Here is a 22,372-nt window from a genome sequence, read left to right as displayed (position 1 = left end):
GGGTGGGACTAACAAGAACGCATGTAAACTTATACTGTCTGTAAAAGGTTCAGAACATTGTGAAACAGCACAGTGAAAAATATATAGCAAATAAAAATCGAAACTGGATGGTCTTCAGAGAAAGATGGGAGGAGTTGAAGGTAGCTGAAGGCTCATGGGACTAAAAACAAACTAAATATACTGTGTTTGTGAAATGTATATAGTGTATAAGCTGGAAGTAGAGGCCTTGGTGTTGTTGTCAATTAGTTTACTCCAATAGGGGAGAGGTGGTAGGGTTAGGGGAATATAATAATGGAAAATATATGAAACAATATATTTTATATGTACACTACCGGTCAAACGTTTTAGAACACCTACTCATTCAAGGGTTTTTATTTATTTACTATTTTCTACATAGTAGAATAATAGTGAAGACATCAAAACTATGAAATAACACATATGGAATCATGTAGTAAGCAAAAAAGTGTTGATCAAATCAAATATTTTATATTTGAGATTCTTCAAATAGCCTTGCACACTTCACACAGCTTTGCACACTCTTGGTATTCTCTCAACCAGCTTCACCTGGAATGCTTTTTGAACAGTCTTGAAGAGTTCCCACATATGCTGAGCACTTGTTGGCTGCTTTTCCTTCACTCTGCTTGAGGTCCGGTGAATGTGGGGGCCAGGTCATCTGATGCAGCACTCCATCACTCTCCTTCTTGGTCAAATAGCCCTTACACACCTCCAGGCTGTGTTGGGTCATTGTCCTGTTGAAAAACAAATGATAGTCCCACTAAGAGCAAACCAGATGGGATGGGGTATCGCTGCAGAATGCTGTGGTAGCCATGCTGGTTAAGTGTGCCTTGAATTCTAAATAAATCAGACAGTGTCAGCAAAGCACCATCACACCTCCACCTCCATGCTTCACGGTGGGAACCACACATGCGGAGATCATCCGTTGCAACCAAAAATCTGAAATTTGGACTCTTCAGACCAAAGGACAGATTTCCACTGGTCTAATGTCCATTGCTTGTGTTTCTTGGCCCAAGCAAGTCTCTTCTTATTATTGGTGTCGTTTAGTAGTGGTTTCTTTACAGCAATTCGACCATGAATGCCTGATTCACGCAGTCTGCTCTGAACAGTTGATGTTGAGACGTGCCTGTTACTTGAACTCAGCTGCAATTTCTGAGGCTGGTAACTCTAATGAACTTATCCTCTGCAGCAGAGGTAACTCTGGGTCTTCCTTTCCTGTGGCGGTCATCATGAGAGCCAGTTTCATCATAGCGCTTGATGGTTTTTGCCACTGCACTTGAAGAAACGTTCAAAGTTCTTGAAATGTTCTCCATTGACTGACCTTCATGTCTTAAAGCACAGGTGTCAAACTCATTCCACGGAGGGCCGAGTGTCTGCGGGTTTTCGCTCCTCCCTTGTACTTGATTGATGAATTAACATCACTAATTAGTTAGGAACTCCCCACACCTGGTTGTCTAGGGCTTTATTGAAAGGAAAAACCAAAAACCTGCAGACACTCGGCCCTCCGTGGAATGAGTTTGACACCCCTGTCTTAAAGGAATGATGGACTGTCATTTCTCTTTGCTTATTTGAGCTGTTGTTGAACTGCACTCCAGGTGACTACCTCATGAAGCTGTTTGAGAGACTGTCAAGAGTGTGCAAAGCTGTCAAGGCAAAGGGTGGCTACTTTGAAGAATCTCAAATATAAAATATATTTTGATTTGTTTAACAAATTTTTTTGGTTACTACATGATTCCATATGCGTTATCTCAAAGTGTTGATGTCTTCACTAGAAAATAGTAAAAATAAAGAAAAACCCTGGAATGAGTAGGTGTCAACATTTGACTGGAACTGTTATAACATTGATGGAAGCCACAATATCTGCAACACTAAAGCTGATCTACCCCTAAAAAAACTAATAATAATAAAAAACAATAGACATCTTAACATTTACATACAGTTCCTTCAGAATGTATTTAGACCCCTTGACTTTTCCAATTTTTTTTACATCACAGCCTTATTCTAAAATGGATTAAATACATTTAATTCCTCACAATACCCCATAATGACAAAGCAAAAACAGTTTTTTTGATTTTTTTTGGCAAATGTATTAAAAATAAAAAACAGATACCTTATTTACATAAGTATTCAGACCCTTTGCTATGAGACTTGAAATTGAGCTCAGGTGCATCCTGTTTCCATTGATCATCCTTGAGATGTTTCTACAACTTGTTTGGAGTCCACCTGTGGTAAATTCAATTGATTGGATATGATTTGGAAAGGCACACACCTGTCTATTTAAGGTCCCACAGTTGACCGTGCGTGTCAGAGCGAAAACCAAGCTATGAGGTCGAAGGAATTGTCTGTAGAGCTCCGAGACAGGATTGTGCTGAGGCACAGATCTGGGGAATTGTACCAAAACATTTATGCAGCATTGAATGTCCCCAAGAACAGTGGCCTCCATCATTCTTAAATGGAAGAAGTTTGGAACCACCAAGACTCTTCCTAGAGCTGGCCGTCCGGCCAAACTGAGCAATCGGGGGAGAAGGGCCTTGGTCAGGGATGTGACCAAGAACCTGATTGTCACTCTGACAGAGCTCTAGAGCTCCTCTGTGGAGAATTTTCCAGAAGGACAACCATCTTTTCAGCACTCCACCAATCAGGCCTTTATGGTAGTGGCCAGACGGAAGCCAGTCCTCAATAAAAGGCACGTGAAGGCCCGCTTGGAGTTTGCCAAAAGGCACAAACAGGATTCTCTGGTCTGATGAAACCAATATTGAACTATTTGGCCTTAATGCAAAGCGTCACGTCTGGAGGAAACCTGGCACCATCCCTAAGCTGAATCATGATGGCAGCATCAGTCTGTAGGGATGTTTTTCAGCGGCAGGAACTGGGAGACTAGGATCAAGGGAAAGATGAACGGAGCAAAGTACAGAGAAATTGTTGATGAAAACCTGCTCCAGAACGCTCAGGACCTCAGACTGGGGTGAAGATTCACCTTCCAACAGGACAACAACCCTAAGCACACAGCCAAGACAATGCAGGAGTGGCTTCAGGACAAGTCTCTGAATGTTCTTGAGTGGCCCAGCCAGAGCCTGGACTTAAACCCAATCCAACATCTCTGGAGAGACCTGGAAATAGCTGTGTAGCATCACTCCCCATTTAACCTGACAGAGATCGAAAGAATCCGCAGAGAAGAGTTGGAGAAAGTCCCCAAATACAGGTGTGCCATGCTTGTAGGGTCATACCCAGAAGACTCAATGCTGTAATCGCTGCCAAACATTAAAATTATAAATAATTTGATTCTTCCATTTTCTTAACGTTGGAGTATCATTTGACTTCCGGTATTTAAGTAATAGCTACTTCAAAATAAGTGACGGAAATGATATTGTCCAACCCATTGGGTATCTCCCCACACCCTCATATGCCATGTTTTGAAATATGCAGTCAGACGAATTAAAAGTAAATTTACATTGTAAAACTTCTGACAACTAACTTTCTAAGTACGCCCATAACTTTTTGACTTCATAGCACTCCCAGAAGGCATGAATTATTAAGTCATTGTTAGTTTTACACTTAAGACATAACTCTGCCGTTGTGCTGTAGAATTTGTGAATTTTGTCTCTTGTATAATACATCCTATACATTAGTTTATACTTGATTTAGTGTACAACTGTAATTTTGTTCGTTATTTTCCAAAACCCCCTTCATCTTGTGCCAATATCAGTTATTTTTAAGTCTTGGTTCCAATAGTTAATATTTTTTTCTAAGAGATTGTCAGTTGGATAGGCTCTCTGCAAGATTTTGTATATCTTATCATATGAGTATATTATTCTGACTGAAATGGGATTCCCTCAACATTGCACTGATGTCCAAAAGCTTTCACGCCGAAATTTTGCGATACATTTGAAAATGTCTACATTGGTCAGTCCAAAATTGCTTTTTCATTCTGTCATGGAAATAAGTGTATGTCCTGTTACCACATCATTTACAGTTTCTATGTTTCTAGTTTTCCATGTGGGCCAATTCATCTGTGAATTCTGATTGCATGTGTTTCTGTACGTGTTTGTTTTTTATGAGTTTGTTTCAGCCCAATTTTGTGTGTAGCCTACATATGCCTCTGTGAGGGAGAGGGAGGGAGAGAGAGAATTTCAGAGAAATGAATGGCGAGAAAGAGAAGCCATTTATGGGGCATTAAATTTGAATGCAGTGAATCTCAATTGCTGCAGGACTCTACACTAGCCCATCCCCACTGACATGTTTTCTGCTTGGCCTAACCCAATCAACATCCACACACACTGTTCTAAGCTAGCCTTTACCCTGCAATAAAAACTGGCTCCTGTACTTTATACCCAATGAAAGATGCTGCTGTTAAAACACAGGGCACGTTTTTACATAGATTGTAAACTAGATATATAACTACATACATTTACATCTGTCAAGGAGATGTTCAGTAGATAAATATTCCATATGGGAGCTCCACATGTGTAGCTGTTGATGGTTTTGCTAGTTTTAAACAATTCCTTTCTCACTTATAAAAAAATAAGTATGAACGTTGTTGTGATGGGTGTTGTCTAATTGTGTGTGAAAACAGAATAAATAGTTTTCACAAATAGTTTTAATGATAGCACACTGTTAGGCGCTATCCAGGCGAACGAACGGCAGGTCTTGTCACTTCTAGTGCTTTCAGTAGCATGATGTATTGATATTCTGTCTCTCTCTCTCTCTCTCTCTCTCTGTGTTCCAGGAAGCTGTACTGGACAGATGGAGACAACATCAGCATGGCAAACACAGACGGCAGCAACCGCAGTGTCCTCTTCACCAATCAGAAAGGCCCAGTGGGTGAGTGGCTCTGGGGAAAAAATTGTGTACTATATATAAGGAATACATTGCAATTTGGGATACAGCCATAATGTTCCTCCCTCTCCCTGTCTGTCTCCAGGTCTGTCCATAGACTTTGACACAGAGCAGTTGTACTGGGTCAGCTCAGGGAACAGCACCATCAGCCGCTGTAAGCTGGATGGTTCGGGTCTGGAGGTTCTGGAGGGGGTCAAGGGCAAACTGACCAAGGCCACAGCTCTGGCCATCATGGGTATGTAACATGGCTCCACTCTCACTAGGACTGTACATTCTGCCTCCTAGCTGCCTTTAGCGTTCTGTCCCGAAGAGTTTGAATACTCAGAAAGGGAGCTACAGTGGGTCTCAACATCGGTTCTTTGTGTGATCATAGTATGAGTACGATGGGTCATTTTGATTGGCCCACTTGTGTGAAGAGATGAAATGATGTCATGTTGTGATTGGCTGTTGTGTGTAGGGGACAAGCTATGGTGGGCGGACCAGGGGACTGACCAGATAGGAACCTGTGACAAGCGTGACGGAGGGAACTGGAAGGTCCTGAGAAACAGCACCTCAGCCATGATGCACTTGAAGATCTACAACGAGACCGTGCAGAAAGGTGTTTGTGTGTGTTTGCGTGTGGGTGTGGGTGTGGGTGTGGGTGTGGGTGTGGGTATGTGAGAGTGTACATCATGCTTGGGCACCATGGTAGCTATAAATTAGAAATAACCATTTTAATCTATGTGAGCATGTTTGTTTGTGTTTTTGTGCGTTGTGTTTCCAGGCACCAATCTGTGCAGTAATAGCAATGGAGACTGTTCCCAGCTGTGCCTGCCCACCTCCCCCACCACACGAGCCTGCATGTGTACCGCTGGATACAGCCTCAGGAGTGGACAACAGTCCTGCGAGGGTAAGACACACACCGTGAACATTTTGTTTGGATCTTTATTCTGATATTTGAAAGGTCATAGATGCCTGGTCTTGCAGTCATGGAAACAAAACATTACTTCAGTTTTTAGTCAAACAAACACAAGTTACATTTGGATGTGCTATATTTAGCAAAACCAAGATTAATATAATAAACTCAGCAAAAAAAGAAACGTCCCTTTTTCAGAACCCTGTCTTTCAAAAATAATTCGTAAAAATCCAAATAACTTCACAGATCTTCATTGTAAAGGGTTTAAACACTGTTCCCCATGCTTGTTCAATGAACCATAAACAATTAATGAACATACACCTGTGGAATGGTCGTTAAGACACTAACAGCTTACAGACGGTAGGCAATTAAGGTCACAGTTATGAAAACTTGGGACACTAAAGAGGCCTTTCTACTGACTCTGGAAAAACACCAAAAGAAAGATGCCCAGGGTCCATGCTCATCTGAGTGAACGTGCCTTGGGCATGCTGCAAGGAGGCATGAGGCCTGCAGATGTGGCCAGGGCAATAAATTGCTATGTCCGTACTGTGAGATGCCTAAGACAGCGCTACAGGGAGACATGACGGACAGCTGATTGTCCTCGCAGTGACAGACCACATGTAACAACACCTGCACAGGATTGGTACATTCGAACATCACACCTGCGGGACAGGTACAGGATGGCAACAACAACTGCCCGAGTTACACCAGGAATGCACAATCCCTCCATCAGTGCGCAGACTGTCCGCAATAGGCTGAGAGAGGCTGGACTGAGGGCTTGTAGGCCTGTTGTAAGGCAGGTTCTCACCAGATGTCACCGGCAACAACGTCACCTATGGGCACAAACCCACCGTCACTGGACCAGACAGGACTGGCAAAAAGTGCTCTTCACTGACGAGTCGCGGTTTTGTCTCACCAGGGGTGATGGTCGGATTGGCGTTTATCGTCGAAGGAATGAGCGTTACACCGAGGTCTGTACCCTGCAGCGGGATCGATTTGGAGGTGGAGGGTCCGTCATGGTCTGGGGCGGTGTGTCACACCGGACTGAGCTTGTTGTCATTGCAGGCAATCTCAACACTGTGTGTTACAGGGAGGACATCCTCCTCCTTCATGTGGTACCCTTCCTGCAGGCTCATCCTGACATGACCCTCCAGCATGACAATGCCACCAGCCATACTGCTCGTTCTGTGCGTGATTTCCTGCAAGACAGGAATGTCAGTGTTCTGCCATAGCCAGCGAAGAGCCCGGATCTCAATCCCATTGAGCACGTCTGGGACCTGTTGGATTGGATGGTGAGGGCTAGGGCCGTTCCCCCCCAGAAATGTCCGGGAACTTGCAGGTGCCTTGGTGGAAGAGTGGAGTAACATCTCACAGCAAGAACTTGCAATTCGGATGCAGTCCATGAGGAGGAGATGCACTGCAGTACTTAATGCAGCTGGTGGCCACATCAGATACTGATTGTTACTTTTGATTTTGATCCCCCCCCCCCTTTGTTCAGGGAATACATTATTCCATTTCTTTTAGTCACATGTCTGTAGAACTTGTTCAGTTTATGTCTCAGTTGTTGAATCTTGTTATGTTCATACAAATATTTACACATGTTACGTTTGCTGAAAATAAACACAGTTGACAGTGAGATGAGTTTATAATCTCATAATCATTAATTTGTTTTCATCTGGAAATATTCCATGTTTTGTACTGCCACTGACCTCTTAGTGTGTCCAGAGATAAACTTTGGGTAATGTTTCCCTCGGTCTCAGGAGTGGGCTCCTTCCTGCTCTACTCTGTTCATGAGGGCATCCGTGGCATCCCCCTGGACCCCTCGGACAAGTCAGATGCTCTGGTGCCAGTGTCGGGCACCTCCCTGGCTGTGGGCATAGACTTCCATGCAGGTAGGGACACACATACACACACCTTGGAGGGAGGGGTTTTCAAACACTATAGAAAACCAAAATCGAGTTTATTTTAGATCGGTAGTGATGAAAAATATCTTGTCATGAAAATATGCTGAATCTAGCCAGTATAATAGGTGCATTCCACATGAACATGTTAATGAATGAGTATAATGGGTATAGTAGATCTACTGTTCTGTACTGATGGCTCTCCTCTCCCCTCCAGACAATGATACGATCTACTGGGTGGACATGGGCCTAAGCACCATCAGCAGAGCTAAGAGAGACCAGACCTGGAGAGAAGATGTGGTCACTAACGGCATCGGCAGAGTGGAGGGCATCGCTGTGGACTGGATCGCTGGTGAGGCGCGCTCACACATGCATGCAGACTCATACGCGCACATGTACAGACTGTACACACACACACACACACACACACACACACACACACACACACACACACACACACACACACACACACACACACACACACACACACACACACACACACACACACACAGACTCATGGCTGACACGCTTCGCAGCCTTACAGAAGAGAGATGAGACTCATTCTGATCACATCTTCACCTATGCAAGGGAAGGGAGGGAGAGAGAAGGCCAGGGAGAGAAATACAGTCAGAGGGAGGGAGAAGCTTACAAAGGAGGAGAAAGAGGAAGAGGGTTAGACCGAGGAGATGGGAAGAAGCCCAGATAGATAGGTGCCTCTATAGCCCAGATAGGTGCCTGTATAGCCCAGGTCACATGACATGGGTGCGTACAGAGCGAAGCCTTACTGCAGGATGAGTAATGAACACTGCAGCATCCCATCAGCCCTCTGAGGTTACGCTGGGAAACCCTGTTAACACCAACACAACAACACGGCAGCATTATCCATTTGCCTAGTTGTATTAGGTGTCATATACAGTGAAAATGTATAGAACTTTATTTATCCCAAAACCTACAGTAACCTTCCACGGAACTACTTTATCAGTTAGACTCTTCTGGTTGATCCCATTAATGTTGTTGTACTGTAAAGCATGTTGATTGTTTAAAATACACTGTAGTAAAAGTGTGAGTGGTTTGTATTGCTGTTGTATTTTGTGTTGGTGCTCTGTCCCTCCATAGGGAACATCTACTGGACTGACCAGGGCTTTGATGTGATTGAGGTGGCCAGACTCAACGGCTCCTTCCGCTACGTGGTCATCTCCCAGGGCCTGGACAAGCCCCGCGCCATCACTGTCCACCCAGAAAAGGGGTGAGCATGGGGGAGGGGGGTTGACCTCTGCTGCCAAGGCAGCAGCTACTTTTCCTGGGGTCCAAACACATTAATGCAAAAGATAAAACAGAACATCATATTAACATTATTACACCACTACATATCTACAATGCACATAGTATAATACCACCATACAACAGAATTACAATGTAGGTGTATGTAGAGTGCGTGTACTAGCACTTGTGGTTGTACCCGTGTGTGTGTCTCTTCACAGTCCCTGCTGTTCCATAAGGTGTTACCTGATGTGGAATAGAGTTCCATGTAGTCATGGCTCTATGTAGTACTGTGTGCCTCCCATAGTCTGTTCTGGATTTGGGGACTGTGAAGAGACCTCTGGTGACATGTCTTGTGGGATATGCATGGGTGTCTAAGCTGTGTGCTAGTAGTTTAAATAGACACCTCGGTGCATTCAGCTTGTCAACACTTCTTACAAAAACAAGTAATGATGAAGTCAATCTCTCCTCCACTTTGAGCCATGAGAGATTGACATGCATATCATTAAGGGCCAGCTGTACTGCCCAGTTTTGAGACCATAGTAATTTTCCAAAGTCCCTCTTTCTGGCACCTGACCACACGACTGAACAATAGTCCAGGAACGACAAAACTAGGGCCTGTAGGACCTGCCTTGTTGATATTGTTGTTAAGAAGGCAGAGCAGCGCTTTATGATGGACAGACTTCTCCCCATCTTAGCTACTGTCGTATCAATAGGTTTTGACCATGACCGTTCACAATCCAGGGTTACTCCAAGTAGTTTAGTCACCTCAATAAGGGGAAAGTGACCTCACTCTTATGCTCTCTCTATGTATGTGTGTGTGCGTGTGTACAGGTACCTGTTCTGGACAGAGTGGGGTCAGTACCCACGGATCGAGAGGTCTCGTCTGGACGGGTCTCAGAGAGCTGTACTAGTCAACGTCAGCATCAGCTGGCCTAATGGCATCTCCATAGACTACCGGGTACAGTATAACACCCACACAAACACACAGACAAATAACCACCACAACACACACAAACTGAACTCCCTGTCCTGATATGTGTGTGCAGGAGGGTCTTCTGTACTGGTGTGACGCTCGTACAGACAAGATAGAGCGTATCAACCTGGAGACCGGAGAGAACAGAGAGGTGGTGCTGGCTAACAACAACATGGACATGTTCTCTGTCTCTGTGTTTGAGAAATACATCTATTGGAGTGACAGGTATGTCTCTATCTCTCTCTCTATCTCTCTCTCCCTCTCTCTCTCTGACATTCACTCTTCCACCTATTCATTGTCTAGAAGGAATTCACTCCCTCTCGCCATAATCTGTCACCTTGCTTCTCAGCTGTTGTCTCCCTCACCCTTTCTCTTTCTGCACTGATGTCATGTCTCTTTCGCTCTTTCTGACATTCTTTCCAGCATGTATTTAATGTCAACTAATTTATTCACTCCGTCTTTCTCACTCATCTTTCACCTTCCTTCTCAGCCGGTGTCTCCCTCACTCCTTCTTTTACTTAGTCCGTCTCTCTCTCCCTGATGTCATGTCTCTCTCTCTCTCTGTCTGGCCTGTATCAGGACTCATGCCAATGGCTCCATAAAGAGGGGCAGCAAAGACAACGCTACAGATTCTGTGCCTCTGCGCACTGGCATCGGAGTACAGCTCAAAGACATCAAAGTGTTCAACCGGGCCAGGCAGCAAGGTGGGCAGTGTGTGGATGTGTTCGTTTAGAGAGTCTACTCAGAGATGATTTATAGGGGCAGTAATGCTGTAAAGTTTGGTAATACAATTATTTGAGATCCCCAAACCCATTAAAGATTTTATTCAGAATACCATTTAATGTGATATTTTTCAAATGTTTCATATTTGAATTATCTGCCGATTTTATTGAGAGGGAAAAAAATATCTACAGTGAATATTAAATATGTTTCCCCTATACACAGGAACGAATGTGTGTAAGGATAACAACGGCGGCTGCCAGCAACTGTGTCTTTTCCGTGGCAACGCAGAACGTACATGTGCCTGTGCTCACGGCATGTTGGCCGAGGACGGACGGGGTTGCCGTGACTACGACGGCTACCTACTCTACTCGGAACGGACCATTCTAAAGAGCGTTCACCTATCGGATGAAGAGAACCTAAATGCTCCTATAAAACCGTTTGAGGATCCTGAACACATGAAGAACGTTATAGCTCTGACGTTTGACTACCGTGGAGGAGGAGGGAAAGGAGCCAATCGCATCTTCTTTAGTGACATCCACTTTGGAAACATCCAGCAGATCAATGATGATGGCTCGGACCGCAAGACACTGGTGGAAAGTAAGTTACTCACCCTCCTCTCTCCTCTCTTATTCATCCAATCAAAATAAGCATTTCGCTGCACCTTTTATACCTGCTGTAATCTGTGTATGTGATAAACATTTTATTTTAAAACATTTTTTTATTTGATCTGTTATCATCCCCCTAATCCTATAGCAACCCATGTCCTCTTTTCCCTCATAACCCATAATCCATTGATTTACTCTGTTTTCAATGCTAATTGATAAGGCCAAGTGAATGTAGGTAAGCACTAGTTATGTTATTTGGCTGAAGTTTGAGAAATGTGCTAAAACATTTTCCCTCTGTTAGACGGCTCTCTCTCCCTCCCATTCATTAAGCAGCATCTTTCATCCTCCTCTCCTCCTCCTCCTTCACTAAGAACAAACCCTATTTGGTGGCAGACCCCCCCCCCCCCAATGGGTAGCATTCTCCAGGAAGAAACAGCCGGGGCTCAAAACAAAACTTGTTTTGGACCTCCAACTGATACATGGCAGGAAAACCTAGTGGCCAACTATTATTTCTGAGAGTCTGGAAAACAAAGTGGAAAGCTTTCATATCTACCTCAGTTTGGGAACACACTGTACACAACAACATAAACCAGATTGAGGCACAGCTAGACCTTCATTCTCTTTATCTCAGAAGAACATAGCAGAAAGAAACAACAATCGCTGTAGAATGGTATTAATGTGTAAAAGAGCTCACATCCTCTAAAGCTTTCGCTTGTTTTTTTTTACAAGCATAAATGTATTTCTCCCGGATGTCTATGTTCTTTGCCATGTCCCAGGAGGCCCTCTAGACAGAGGCCTTTGATTCTCAGTGTTCAGATCCTCCTTTTAGACTGTTGTCTCACAGTGGGGAGGCTCTTTACTTCAAGTGCTGTCCCTCAATTGAACCTTGGAGCTTGAGCTTTTTACCACAGCTTAGTGTGATAGTTGTGTACTGGAGTAGCAGTGAGATTTGGGTGGAAATGGTTTTGTAGTTTAGTCCTGTAGAGATGTTATTATGACACTTCTTTTCGTTCTTCCCACAAGCTCTCAGACAACAGATGTTCAGCCCACATCCAGTTTGTCATGGACACACAGCTTAACCTTAGAGATTTAGATACATGTCCACAAGTCTTGTATAGTTGTCTGTTGTCACGGTTACTGACCCCCAACCATGGCACCTCTGCGACCCAGCTCCAGCAGGTCCTGTCTGAACTTCTGGGACATGAGGACGTAGAGGATGGGGTTGGCCACGGTAGAGGAGGTGGCCGTGATGCGGGCGAACACGCTGAAGGGCCCGAAGCGGGGTGATGACCCCGTGGCCCCATGGCTGCCTCCCCCCAGGAGGGCAAAGGTCAGGCCGTAGGAGGGCAACCAGCACAGGGTAAAGGCCAGCACCAGCAGGGCCGAAGTCTGGGTCACCTTCCGTTGGTATCGCTCCACCTGGGGCGCTCGGCTGTCCCTCCGACTCCGCCACAGGAACACGTAGATCCCGCCGTAGGCCACAGCGATGACGCCCAGTGGCAGGGCGAAGGACAGCAAGAATTGGCAGGCTCCATAGGCCAGCTGGCCGTTGTGCGACAGGAAGTTGAAGCAGGCCAGGCTGTCGGGGGCGATGCGCCGGGCACCCACAGAGCGGAAGGCCAGCTGTGGGGCAGCCAGGGCACAAGCGGGAAGCCAGAGAGCAGCGGAGGTCAGCGCCACGCGGCGAGGAGTAAGAAGGCGGTAGGCCTGGGTTGGCTCCACCACGGTCAGATACCGCGTCACGGCCAGGGCGGCCAGCGTGAAGGCACTAGCCGAGGAGCAGGCGGCGCCCAGGAAGCTCACCAGCCGACACAGGAAGTCCCCGAAGGGCCAGTGCTGCATCGCTATGGCGACGGTGTGGAAGGGCAGCATGGAGAGGAGGAGAAGGTCGGCCGCACTCAGGGCCAGCAGGAGGGTGTCTGTCCCTGTCCCTGTCATGTTCCCCTGGTTGTGTTGACCCCTCGGACCTGCCCTTCTTCTACGACGACCACACAGGATGACCATCACCAGGGAGTGCCCCGTCACACCCAGCACCAGGATCAGGACATCCATCACTAGAACCAGGACCAGCTCCACACTGCCGACCCCAGTCTCCTCGTCACCAGAACCACTGTCATTACTCCACACAGATCCATTATCTGCCATGGAGAGGACAGACAGACCAGCTTAAAGGGGCTACTCCTTAGTCCTTACACTGAGCCTAGAGTTGATACAGTGAAGCAGTGATGACTGATGAGACAAAATCCTAGCAGCAAAATCCTAGCAGCAAGATGACACTCCCATGGGTCGATATCTACCGGCTGTAAAAACTAGGCTTCTGCTTATGACTGATCAACTAGCCACTGATAACAATGCGTGTGGGAATTATTATTGAAACGGAGAGTCGATAACACTAAGGTGTGCCATCAACAGGAACATTCAGCAGATTTGACATTACATAGGTTCTCAAAGTTAATTCTTCTGACCATAACCACTCTGAAGTTGCCCTCCTGTCAGTTAGGATTCGATGGGTTTGTCTCGCTCAGTATTTTCCTCGCCATAGTCCAGAAACTCACGGTAGAAAAGTGTGTAGTTTTTTTTCTTCCGAAGTGTTTACCTTTCCAAAAATTGTCCTTTGAAAGACTACTGATGAGTGACTGTTACCAGTCACGTGATTGAGGTCTCCCACAATTCCAATCAAGCCTTTCTAGTCCTGCCAATCAGCTCTACCTTTGTCCTAGTCCCTCCAAAGAAAGGAGAGAACATAGACATCAGCCCCCCTCTGTTGACGTTTGCGATGCTATTGATTTAGCATCCAGCTAGCCGCCGGGCTCTCAGTCTCTCCCCAGGACTATGTCCGTCTGACAGTGGTGGCCGGCTGGGTCTAAACTCTCTGGATGGCTCTGTATCCTGTCAGCTCACATCAGAAAGCCTCTGCATGACGCCTCAATCAGTCTTCTACTGCTAAGTCATCGACAGTCTGCCTATTCAAAGCCCACAGGAAGGAATCTCTGGAGAGATAGAGGGAGAGAAGCAGAGTGCTGTAGGAGAGGCAGGTATATGGGCTTGAAGAAAGAGGTGAATCACAGTAAATAACATGTGAACTCTGGACTGCTCTGTACTGTATGGCTTTGACAGTGCCAACGCAAGAGGGAGATGGGTTGGTCTTTTGTCAATGGGAGGACCTGTTCAGGACAATCAAAGCCTTTCACAGAGTTTGACACACACACACACACACAGCCACACTCTGTACTTGTGCATGTGACATTACAACTTCAAACTTGAGAAATCAGGGTAATTGTTTACCTTTGCCCTGAGAGCAAACACTCAGCTAGAGTGTTGTGGTCTGTTATCACACCAGGGTTAAGTGCAATAAAACTCTGTGTGTGCGTGTGTTAGTATGCGTGTGTCATTCCACCTCAAAAAGCACAAGAAAGAGGATTTCGACACCCATCTCAGATTGTTCTGAAATTGTTTCTGTTGTTAGAAAACAGATAAGAGTTAGCATTCCTGGAACATTGTTTAAATATAATTTGATCTCTGAGAAATGAAACGAATTGTTTGCACCCAAATTTGCCATTTTAATTTATAGGATTCATATCATATTCAATAAATATAGTACCTAACATCCCATTTGGACCATAATTCTTCCTAACAATGAGTAAGACATGAGGAATACAATACAATTGTGAATAGCCACCCACGCCAATCCCACCCCAACAAAGTAGTATGGAGCTGCTGCTTAATCACAATTTATTTCCATGAGCAAAAAGCAATTGGTTTTCCACCCAAAGTTGCAAAGAATATGTTGTGAGCCGTTGAATAAACATAATGGACCAGAGGGTGTGGTGGCTGTAGCAGGAACAGTGACATCTAGTAGGTGAAACTTGGTATTTTAACACTCATTTATGGTATAGCGACTTCAATGGCTAATTTATCTGAAGAGGGGAATAAACCCATCACCAGGTTCACATGGAATACATTACAAAGGTTGAAGAAGCAATATACAACAAGATAATGTTTCAGGAATGCTAATCTTATCAGTTTCTAACTACATAAACAATTTCAGAACCATCTGAGATGGTGGGTGACATGGCTGGCTGAAATGACATGAAATGACACCTATGTGTATCTGTTGTTGTGTGTGTGTGTGTGTGTGTGTGTGTGTGTGTGTGTGTGTGTGTGTGTGTGTGTGTGTGTGTGTGTGTGTGTGTGAAGCTCAGGATAAGAGGGTGAACTCTACATTTACCACAAGCTCGTAAATTCAGCTCCTTTGTAAACTTCAACTGCTGCAGTCAGCTTACAGGACAGAGATGGGCCTATACAGCAGCGATACACAGATGGGGAAGCCAGCATTAAAAGGTGTGAGGAGAGGGGAAACGAGGATAGGAAAGTGTAGAGCCTTGCAGTCCGATGATTTATTAAAAGCACCGAGGAAAGAGGGAATTGAGGGAGCAGATTTAGTGTTGCACTTCATCCATTTTTTAAAGCGTTGATTTATGAGAGTGGGAAACCAGAGGGAATTGTTTTAACGTCGCACACCTGGGCTTTCCACACTCCAGCTCTTAGGTCCTTCACTCGGTCTCATTCAGAATCTCTCACAATACCATGCTAGCCAGTCCGTGACTCATGTCTGTGGTGATGAAATAGAGAGATGGAGGTGAAGTGCAAAGTGTCCCACCTTGTGTTGAACCTCCCAGAGACACTGGCCAGGCATGTGATGTACTTATTAGGTCATAACCGCTTCAGAAGAATGCCTATTAAATCATTCCAGTCCCTCTGTTTCTACTGGGATAACAAGCAGGTGACTATTAGTCTTTTTGGAACAATTAGTTGTGGTTGACCGTGGGTGTGTTGTGCGTAACCCAAAAGTGTCCTTGGCAGACTTTAAGGGTGTGTGTGACTGTGTGAGTGTGTTTCTCCACCACCAGAGTACAGTGTGTTCCTCCATCTTGGCCAGCTCTCCTCTCCCCAGTCTCCTCTCGTCTGAACTGGGCTGAGCTAAGCTGAGCTGGGCTGAACTCAGCCAGTTACTCATTAGAAGGCTGTGGAGCACAAAAATGCTGTGAACACTCCCAACTATTGATGAAAAAGAGCAATGGAAGGAAATATTCTGCGAGCTGTTAGCCATTTATGTTGTGACCTTTTGAAGAGCTGTTAGTTGGATGAAAGCCTTAGATCACAGAGGGTTCTAGATCATTACCAGTGGCCTGTCATGTCCTCTGTGAGTATTCTCGGACCTCCTCTGCTATGGCATCCAGCTCCACTCTGCCTGCCAGCTCTGTGCTACTGCCAGAGACCTGAGTCATGTCCTTTTAACACTCAACTGGGATTGACGTGGTATTTGTCTCTTCTCCCTCCCTGTCTTTTTTTCCTTGCCGTTTTTTCTTTCTGTCCCCCCCTCTCTCTCTCCACTCATCCTCCTTCTTTCTCCCTCCTCTCTCTCCCCTTGCCTCCCCTCTGCCTCTTTCCCCCTCTCTCCCCCTCGTCAGATGTGGGTTCGGTAGAGGGCCTGGCGTACCACCGTGGCTGGGACACTTTGTACTGGACCAGCTATACCACCTCCACAATCACCCGCCACACGGTCAACCAGAGCCGCTGGGGTGCCTGGGACCGCGACACCGTGGTCACCATGTCTGGAGACGACCACCCCCGGGCCTTCGTACTGGACGAGTGTCAGGAGTGAGTGTCTCTTGGACCGTAGTGGTCGTAAATCGCACTGTTCCAAGTTTCTGACCCAGATCATAGGGTTTTAATTGATATGGTTTTATTAGTCTTTAGTGTCAGGAGTGAGTATCTGATACGAGTCTGTTGCAGTTCATCTGACACTAGCTAACATTCCCATATCCTGACCCTTGTCATAAGGTGTTTTAATTGGATGAATACAGATTGAAGTACAGTATAGATAGTTTAGCCTCAATGTAAGTAGATTTTCATAGATTTTCTCCTTGGATAGCGTTTAGCCCATGTACCTGCCTCTCCTACAGCACTTCTTTTGGAATCTTAATATATTCTGGTCATTTAGCAGATCGATTTATCCAGAGACATAAAGCTAACTAATATATTCAGTATGCTGTATATGGCTCATGCGGGAACCTGCAGATATGGTGATGGAATGGAAGCACCATGCACAAACCAGTTGTGCCGTTTGAATCAGAAGCCTATCCACTGTTGTGAACATTTACACACATCTGCCTTCTATACTGTAAGTTCCCTCGTGTTGTCACCCACCAGCCTGATGTTCTGGACCAACTGGAATGAACAGTCCCCCAGTATCATGCGTGCCACCCTGTCTGGTAACAATGTACTGGTGATCATCGGCAGTGACATCCGCACCCCCAACGGCCTGGCCATAGACCACCGCGCTGAGAAACTCTATTTCTCCGACGCCACCCTGGACAAGATCGAACGTTGCGAGTACGATGGCAGCCGCCGCTACGTGAGTAACACTGGCACACACACACTCGCAGATGATGTATACGCAATAACCCACCCACACTCATGGAACACACTTGATGGTTCATCTTTTGTGTGTATCTCTGCTGCCCCCTATAGGTGGTGTTGAAGAATGAGCCAGTCCATCCGTTTGGCCTGGCGGTGTATGGAGACTACATCTTCTGGACCGACTGGGTCCGCAGGGCCGTCCTCAGGGCCGACAAGTACGTGGGCGGAGACATGAAACTCCTCAGAGCCGACATCCCCCAGCAGCCAATGGGCATCGTCGCGGTGGCCAACGACACTAATAGCTGTGAGTTCTAAGCAAAAGAGGGTGGGGTTTGGGTGGATGTTTTTTTTTTAGGGCAGATAAAGGGGTGAGGGGTTGGTGTGGCCAAGCAGAGTGGTACATGTACCAGAGGAGGCTGGTGAAAGGAGCTATAGGAGGACAGGCTCATTGTATTGGCTGGAACGGAGTCAAACATGGTTTCCTTCTGTTTGATACTGTCCTCCTATAGCTCATCCCACCAGTCTCCTCTGACACGCGCACACACACTGCTGCGCCACCAAAGTTAATGAGGTGCCAGAAGTAATCAGAGAGTGTGACACAGCTGAGAGGAGCTCCATACACCTGGAGAATGAGACCACCTGAGGCTCCACTGCCCCAATCTATCACCCTGTAGACACACACACACACACACACACACACACACTCCCCATCTTCTGCTCCAACAGTCCCATGAAACACATATTTCCTCATCTCTCTACCTCGTCCAGTTCAATTCACACTTGTTCATCTCACTGAGTTTCCAATCTCCCTCTATCACTTCAAATCAATGGCTCTGTCTTTCTCAACCCCCCCCCCCCCCCCCCCCCACACACACACACACACACACACACCCACAACACCCACTATTGACTTCCCAGTTGCTTACCTCCTCCCCACTCTCAACATTCACAGTGAACCTGTGGTAATTGCTGCAAATCCCATTTACACTGTGACAGTTTATATTAGACACAAGTAGATGGAGAGTTGTGGTCTCTGACCATTCACTGTGCGTGCGTGCTCTAAACCTCTCTCTGTGTAGGCGAGTTCTCTCTGTGTCGGGTGAACAACGGAGGTTGTCAGGACCTGTGTCTTCTGACCTCAGAGGGCAGGGTCAACTGTACTTGCCGTGGCGATGGTGAAAGGAAACTGCTGGAGGACAACACCTGCATCGGTGAGAAAGAGGGGGGAAAGTGGGAATAGGGAAGGGTATGGAGAAATGAGAGAACTAGGACATGGGGAGGGAGAGTGGATGAGGGCATTTTATCATGTCATTAATGATGTAAGAACAGCCAATGGGGCTGAACTTTGAAATGTTCAGCACTAAAACCATGTTTTTTTTATTATGAAGTTAAGTGTCTCTTTCCTCCTCTCTCTCTCTCCCCCCTCTCTGTCCCTCTCAGCCCTAAACACCACGTGCGGCAGTGTAGATGAGTTTGAGTGTGGGAATGGAGACTGTGTGAACTACACTCTGACCTGTGACGGCATGGCCCACTGCAAGGACAAGTCAGACGAGAAACAGTCCTACTGCGGTGAGTGAGACCGACGGGCGCATTCTTTTACACGACCTATATAAGCTATAATGGGATTAATGTTTCTAACGTTATTTTCTCCTGCCCTTTGTACGTCTTCAGCCAACCGGGTGTGTAAGAAGGGCTACAGGCGGTGTGTGAACGGCAGGTGTGTGGGACACAGCTCCTGGTGTAACGGACAGGACGATTGTGGGGACGACTCAGACGAACTCTTCTGCAACAGTAAGCAGGCTAGCTAGCTCATGCAGTATATACTGGGTGGTAGTTTGGGTGGAGGTTCTATGGTTGTCACCAGTGTAATGTGTGGATCTGTGTGTGTTCCAGCCACCTTGTGTACGGCAGAGCAGTTCCAGTGCAGAGACGGTGGCTGCACCACCAACTCCAGCAAATGTAACCAGATTGTAGACTGCGAGGACGCCAGCGACGAGATGAACTGCTGTGAGTCACCTTGGCGCCAGGCTAGTTAAATCGATTTGTTAGGTTAAGTTTGAACTCGAACGAACCCAGGCTTCACGATTGACTAGACTTAACTCAAGAAAGAACACAGACTAATCTTTAGACTAGACTCAGCTAAACCTAACATCAGACGTAACACTAATCCAGACTTCATTTTGGACCAGACTAAAACTCAGTCAGCGTTGCTCTGTCATAATGTATAATGTCACTTTACAGCTGGATGAGATCTTTAAGGCCAGGGCCCTCCAAGGCTCACAAAGTCATTTTAGACCCAAGCCACCCCCTGTACCCGGACTTTGAACTACTCTCCTCTGGGCGCAGGTATATGGCACCCCTCGGTAGGAAAAAACAGAACTAGACAATAATTTGTGTCAGGTGTGATATCCTTCCTAAATAGCTCGGGCTAATGTTCCTATCCACCCAGTAAGGCCAGCAGGCTAATGTTCCTCTCCACCCAGTAAGGCCAGCAGGCTAATGTTCCTGTCCACCCAGTAAGGTCAGCAGGCTAATGTTCCTCTCCACCCAGTAAGGCCAGCAGGCTAATGTTCCTATAGACCCAGTAAGGCCAGCAGGCTAGTGTTCCTATCCACCCAGTAAGGCCAGCAGGCTAATGTTCCTCTCCACCCAGTAAGGCCAGCAGGCTAATGTTCCTCTCCACCCAGTAAGGTCAGCAGGCTAATGTTCCTCTCCACCCAGTAAGGCCAGCAGGATAATGTTCCTCTCCACCCAGTAAGGCCAGCAGGATAATGTTCCTCTCCACCCAGTAAGGCCAGCAGGATAATGTTCCTCTCCACCCAGTAAGGCCAGCAGGCTAATGTTCCTCTCCACCCAGTAAGGCCAGCAGGCTAATGTTCCTCTCCACCCAGTAAGGCCAGCAGGCTAATGTTCCTCTCCACCCAGTAAGGTCAGCAGGCTAATGTTCCTCTCCACCCAGTAAGGCCAGCAGGATAATGTTCCTCTCCACCCAGTAAGGCCAGCAGGATAATGTTCCTCTCCACCCAGTAAGGCCAGCAGGATAATGTTCCTCTCCACCCAGTAAGGCCAGCAGGCTAATGTTCCTATCTACCCAGTAAGGCCAGCAGGCTAATGTTCCTCTCCATCCAGTAAGGCCAGCAGGATAATGTTCCTCTCCACCCAGTAAGGCCAGCAGGCTAATGTTCCTATCCACCCAGTAAGGCCAGCAGGATAATGTTCCTCTCCACCCAGTAAGGCCAGCAGGCTAATGTTCCTCTCCATCCAGTAAGGCCAGCAGGATAATGTTCCTCTCCACCCAGTAAGGCCAGCAGGCTAATGTTCCTATCCACCCAGTAAGGCCAGCAGGATAATGTTCCTCTCCACCCAGTAAGGCCAGCAGGCTAATGTTCCTATAGACCCAGTAAGGCCAGCAGGCTAATGTTCCTATCCACCCAGTAAGGCCAGCGGGCTAATGTTCCTATCCACCCAGTAAGGCCAGCAGGCTAATGTTCCTCTCCACCCAGTAAGGCCAGCAGGATAATGTTCCTATCCACCCAGTAAGGTCAGCAGGATAATGTTCCTCTCCACCCAGTAAGGCCAGCAGGATAATGTTCCTATCCACCCAGTAAGGCCAGCAGGATAATGTTCCTATCCACCCAGTAAGGCCAGCAGGCTAATGTTCCTCTCCACCCAGTAAGGTCAGCAGGATAATGTTCCTCTCCACCCAGTAAGGCCAGCAGGATAATGTTCCTATCCACCCAGTAAGGCCAGCAGGATAATGTTCCTATCCACCCAGTAAGGCCAGCAGGATAATGTTCCTATCCACCCAGTAAGGCCAGCAGGATAATGTTCCTCTCCACCCAGTAAGGCCAGCAGGCTAATGTTCCTCTCCACCCAGTAAGGCCAGCAGGATAATGTTCCTATCCACCCAGTAAGGCCAGCAGGATAATGTTCCTATCCACCCAGTAAGGCCAGCGGGCTAATGTTCCTCTCCACCCAGTAAGACCAGCGGGCTAATGTTCCTCTCCACCCAGTAAGGCCAGCAGGCTAATGTTCCTATCCACCCAGTAAGGCCAGCAGGCTAATGTTCCTATCCACCCAGTAAGACCAGCAGGCTAATGTTCCTCTCCATCCAGTAAGGCCAGCAGGCTAATGTTCCTATCCACTCAGTAAGGCCAGCAGGCTAATGTTCCTCTCCACCCAGTAAGGCCAGCAGGCTAATGTTCCTCTCCACCCAGTAAGGCCAGCAGGCTAATGTTCCTCTCCACCCAGTAAGACCAGCAGGCTAATGTTCCTCTCCACCCAGTAAGACCAGCAGGCTAATGTTCCTATCGACCCAGTAAGACCAGCAGTCTAATGTTCCTCTCCACCCAGTAAGGCCAGCAGGCTAATGTTCCTCTCCACCCACAGTAAGGCCAGCAGGCTAATGTTCCTATCGACCCAGTAAAACCAGCAGTCTAATGTTCCTCTCCACCCAGTAAGACCAGCAGGCTAATGTTCCTATCGACCCAGTAAGACCAGCAGTCTAATGTTCCTCTCCACCCAGTAAGGCCAGCAGGCTAATGTTCCTCTCCACCCAGTAAGGCCAGCAGGCTAATGTTCCTATCGACCCAGTAAGACCAGCAGTCTAATGTTCCTCTCCACCCAGTAAGGCCAGCAGGATAATGTTCCTCTCCACCCAGTAAGGCCAGCAGGCTAATGTTCCTCTCCACCCAGTAAGGCCAGCAGGCTAATGTTCCTCTCCACCCAGTAAGGCCAG

General features: G+C 46.8%; 2 protein-coding genes across 2 annotated transcripts in view; one reads left to right on the top strand and one right to left on the bottom strand.

Annotated features, from left to right (window-relative positions):
• Positions 1-22,372, top strand: part of LOC120021297 (low-density lipoprotein receptor-related protein 1-like) — a 191,575-nt gene that overhangs the window by 134,109 nt on the left and 35,094 nt on the right. The window contains exons 33-50 of the mRNA XM_038964998.1: positions 4,742-4,836; positions 4,937-5,086; positions 5,309-5,449; positions 5,615-5,740; positions 7,507-7,638; positions 7,865-7,999; positions 8,764-8,893; positions 9,742-9,868; positions 9,957-10,108; positions 10,463-10,587; positions 10,829-11,203; positions 16,683-16,872; positions 17,425-17,629; positions 17,746-17,938; positions 18,714-18,845; positions 19,075-19,203; positions 19,306-19,425; positions 19,528-19,641. Coding sequence (XP_038820926.1) covers positions 4,742-4,836; positions 4,937-5,086; positions 5,309-5,449; positions 5,615-5,740; positions 7,507-7,638; positions 7,865-7,999; positions 8,764-8,893; positions 9,742-9,868; positions 9,957-10,108; positions 10,463-10,587; positions 10,829-11,203; positions 16,683-16,872; positions 17,425-17,629; positions 17,746-17,938; positions 18,714-18,845; positions 19,075-19,203; positions 19,306-19,425; positions 19,528-19,641 — 2,771 coding nt within the window. The remainder of the gene's footprint in view (positions 1-4,741; positions 4,837-4,936; positions 5,087-5,308; positions 5,450-5,614; positions 5,741-7,506; positions 7,639-7,864; positions 8,000-8,763; positions 8,894-9,741; positions 9,869-9,956; positions 10,109-10,462; positions 10,588-10,828; positions 11,204-16,682; positions 16,873-17,424; positions 17,630-17,745; positions 17,939-18,713; positions 18,846-19,074; positions 19,204-19,305; positions 19,426-19,527; positions 19,642-22,372) is intronic.
• LOC120061757 (delta-type opioid receptor) lies at positions 11,818-14,306 on the bottom strand. The gene has a single exon (XM_039011624.1). The coding sequence runs from the start codon at positions 13,354-13,356 to the stop codon at positions 12,346-12,348; it is 1,011 nt and encodes a 336-aa protein (XP_038867552.1). The 5' UTR covers positions 13,357-14,306; the 3' UTR covers positions 11,818-12,345.

Source organism: Salvelinus namaycush, chromosome 2 (genome assembly GCF_016432855.1).
Source record: "Salvelinus namaycush isolate Seneca chromosome 2, SaNama_1.0, whole genome shotgun sequence".
In the NCBI taxonomy this organism is placed as follows: domain Eukaryota; kingdom Metazoa; phylum Chordata; class Actinopteri; order Salmoniformes; family Salmonidae; genus Salvelinus; species Salvelinus namaycush.
This window is presented reverse-complemented; position numbering and strand designations above follow the sequence as displayed.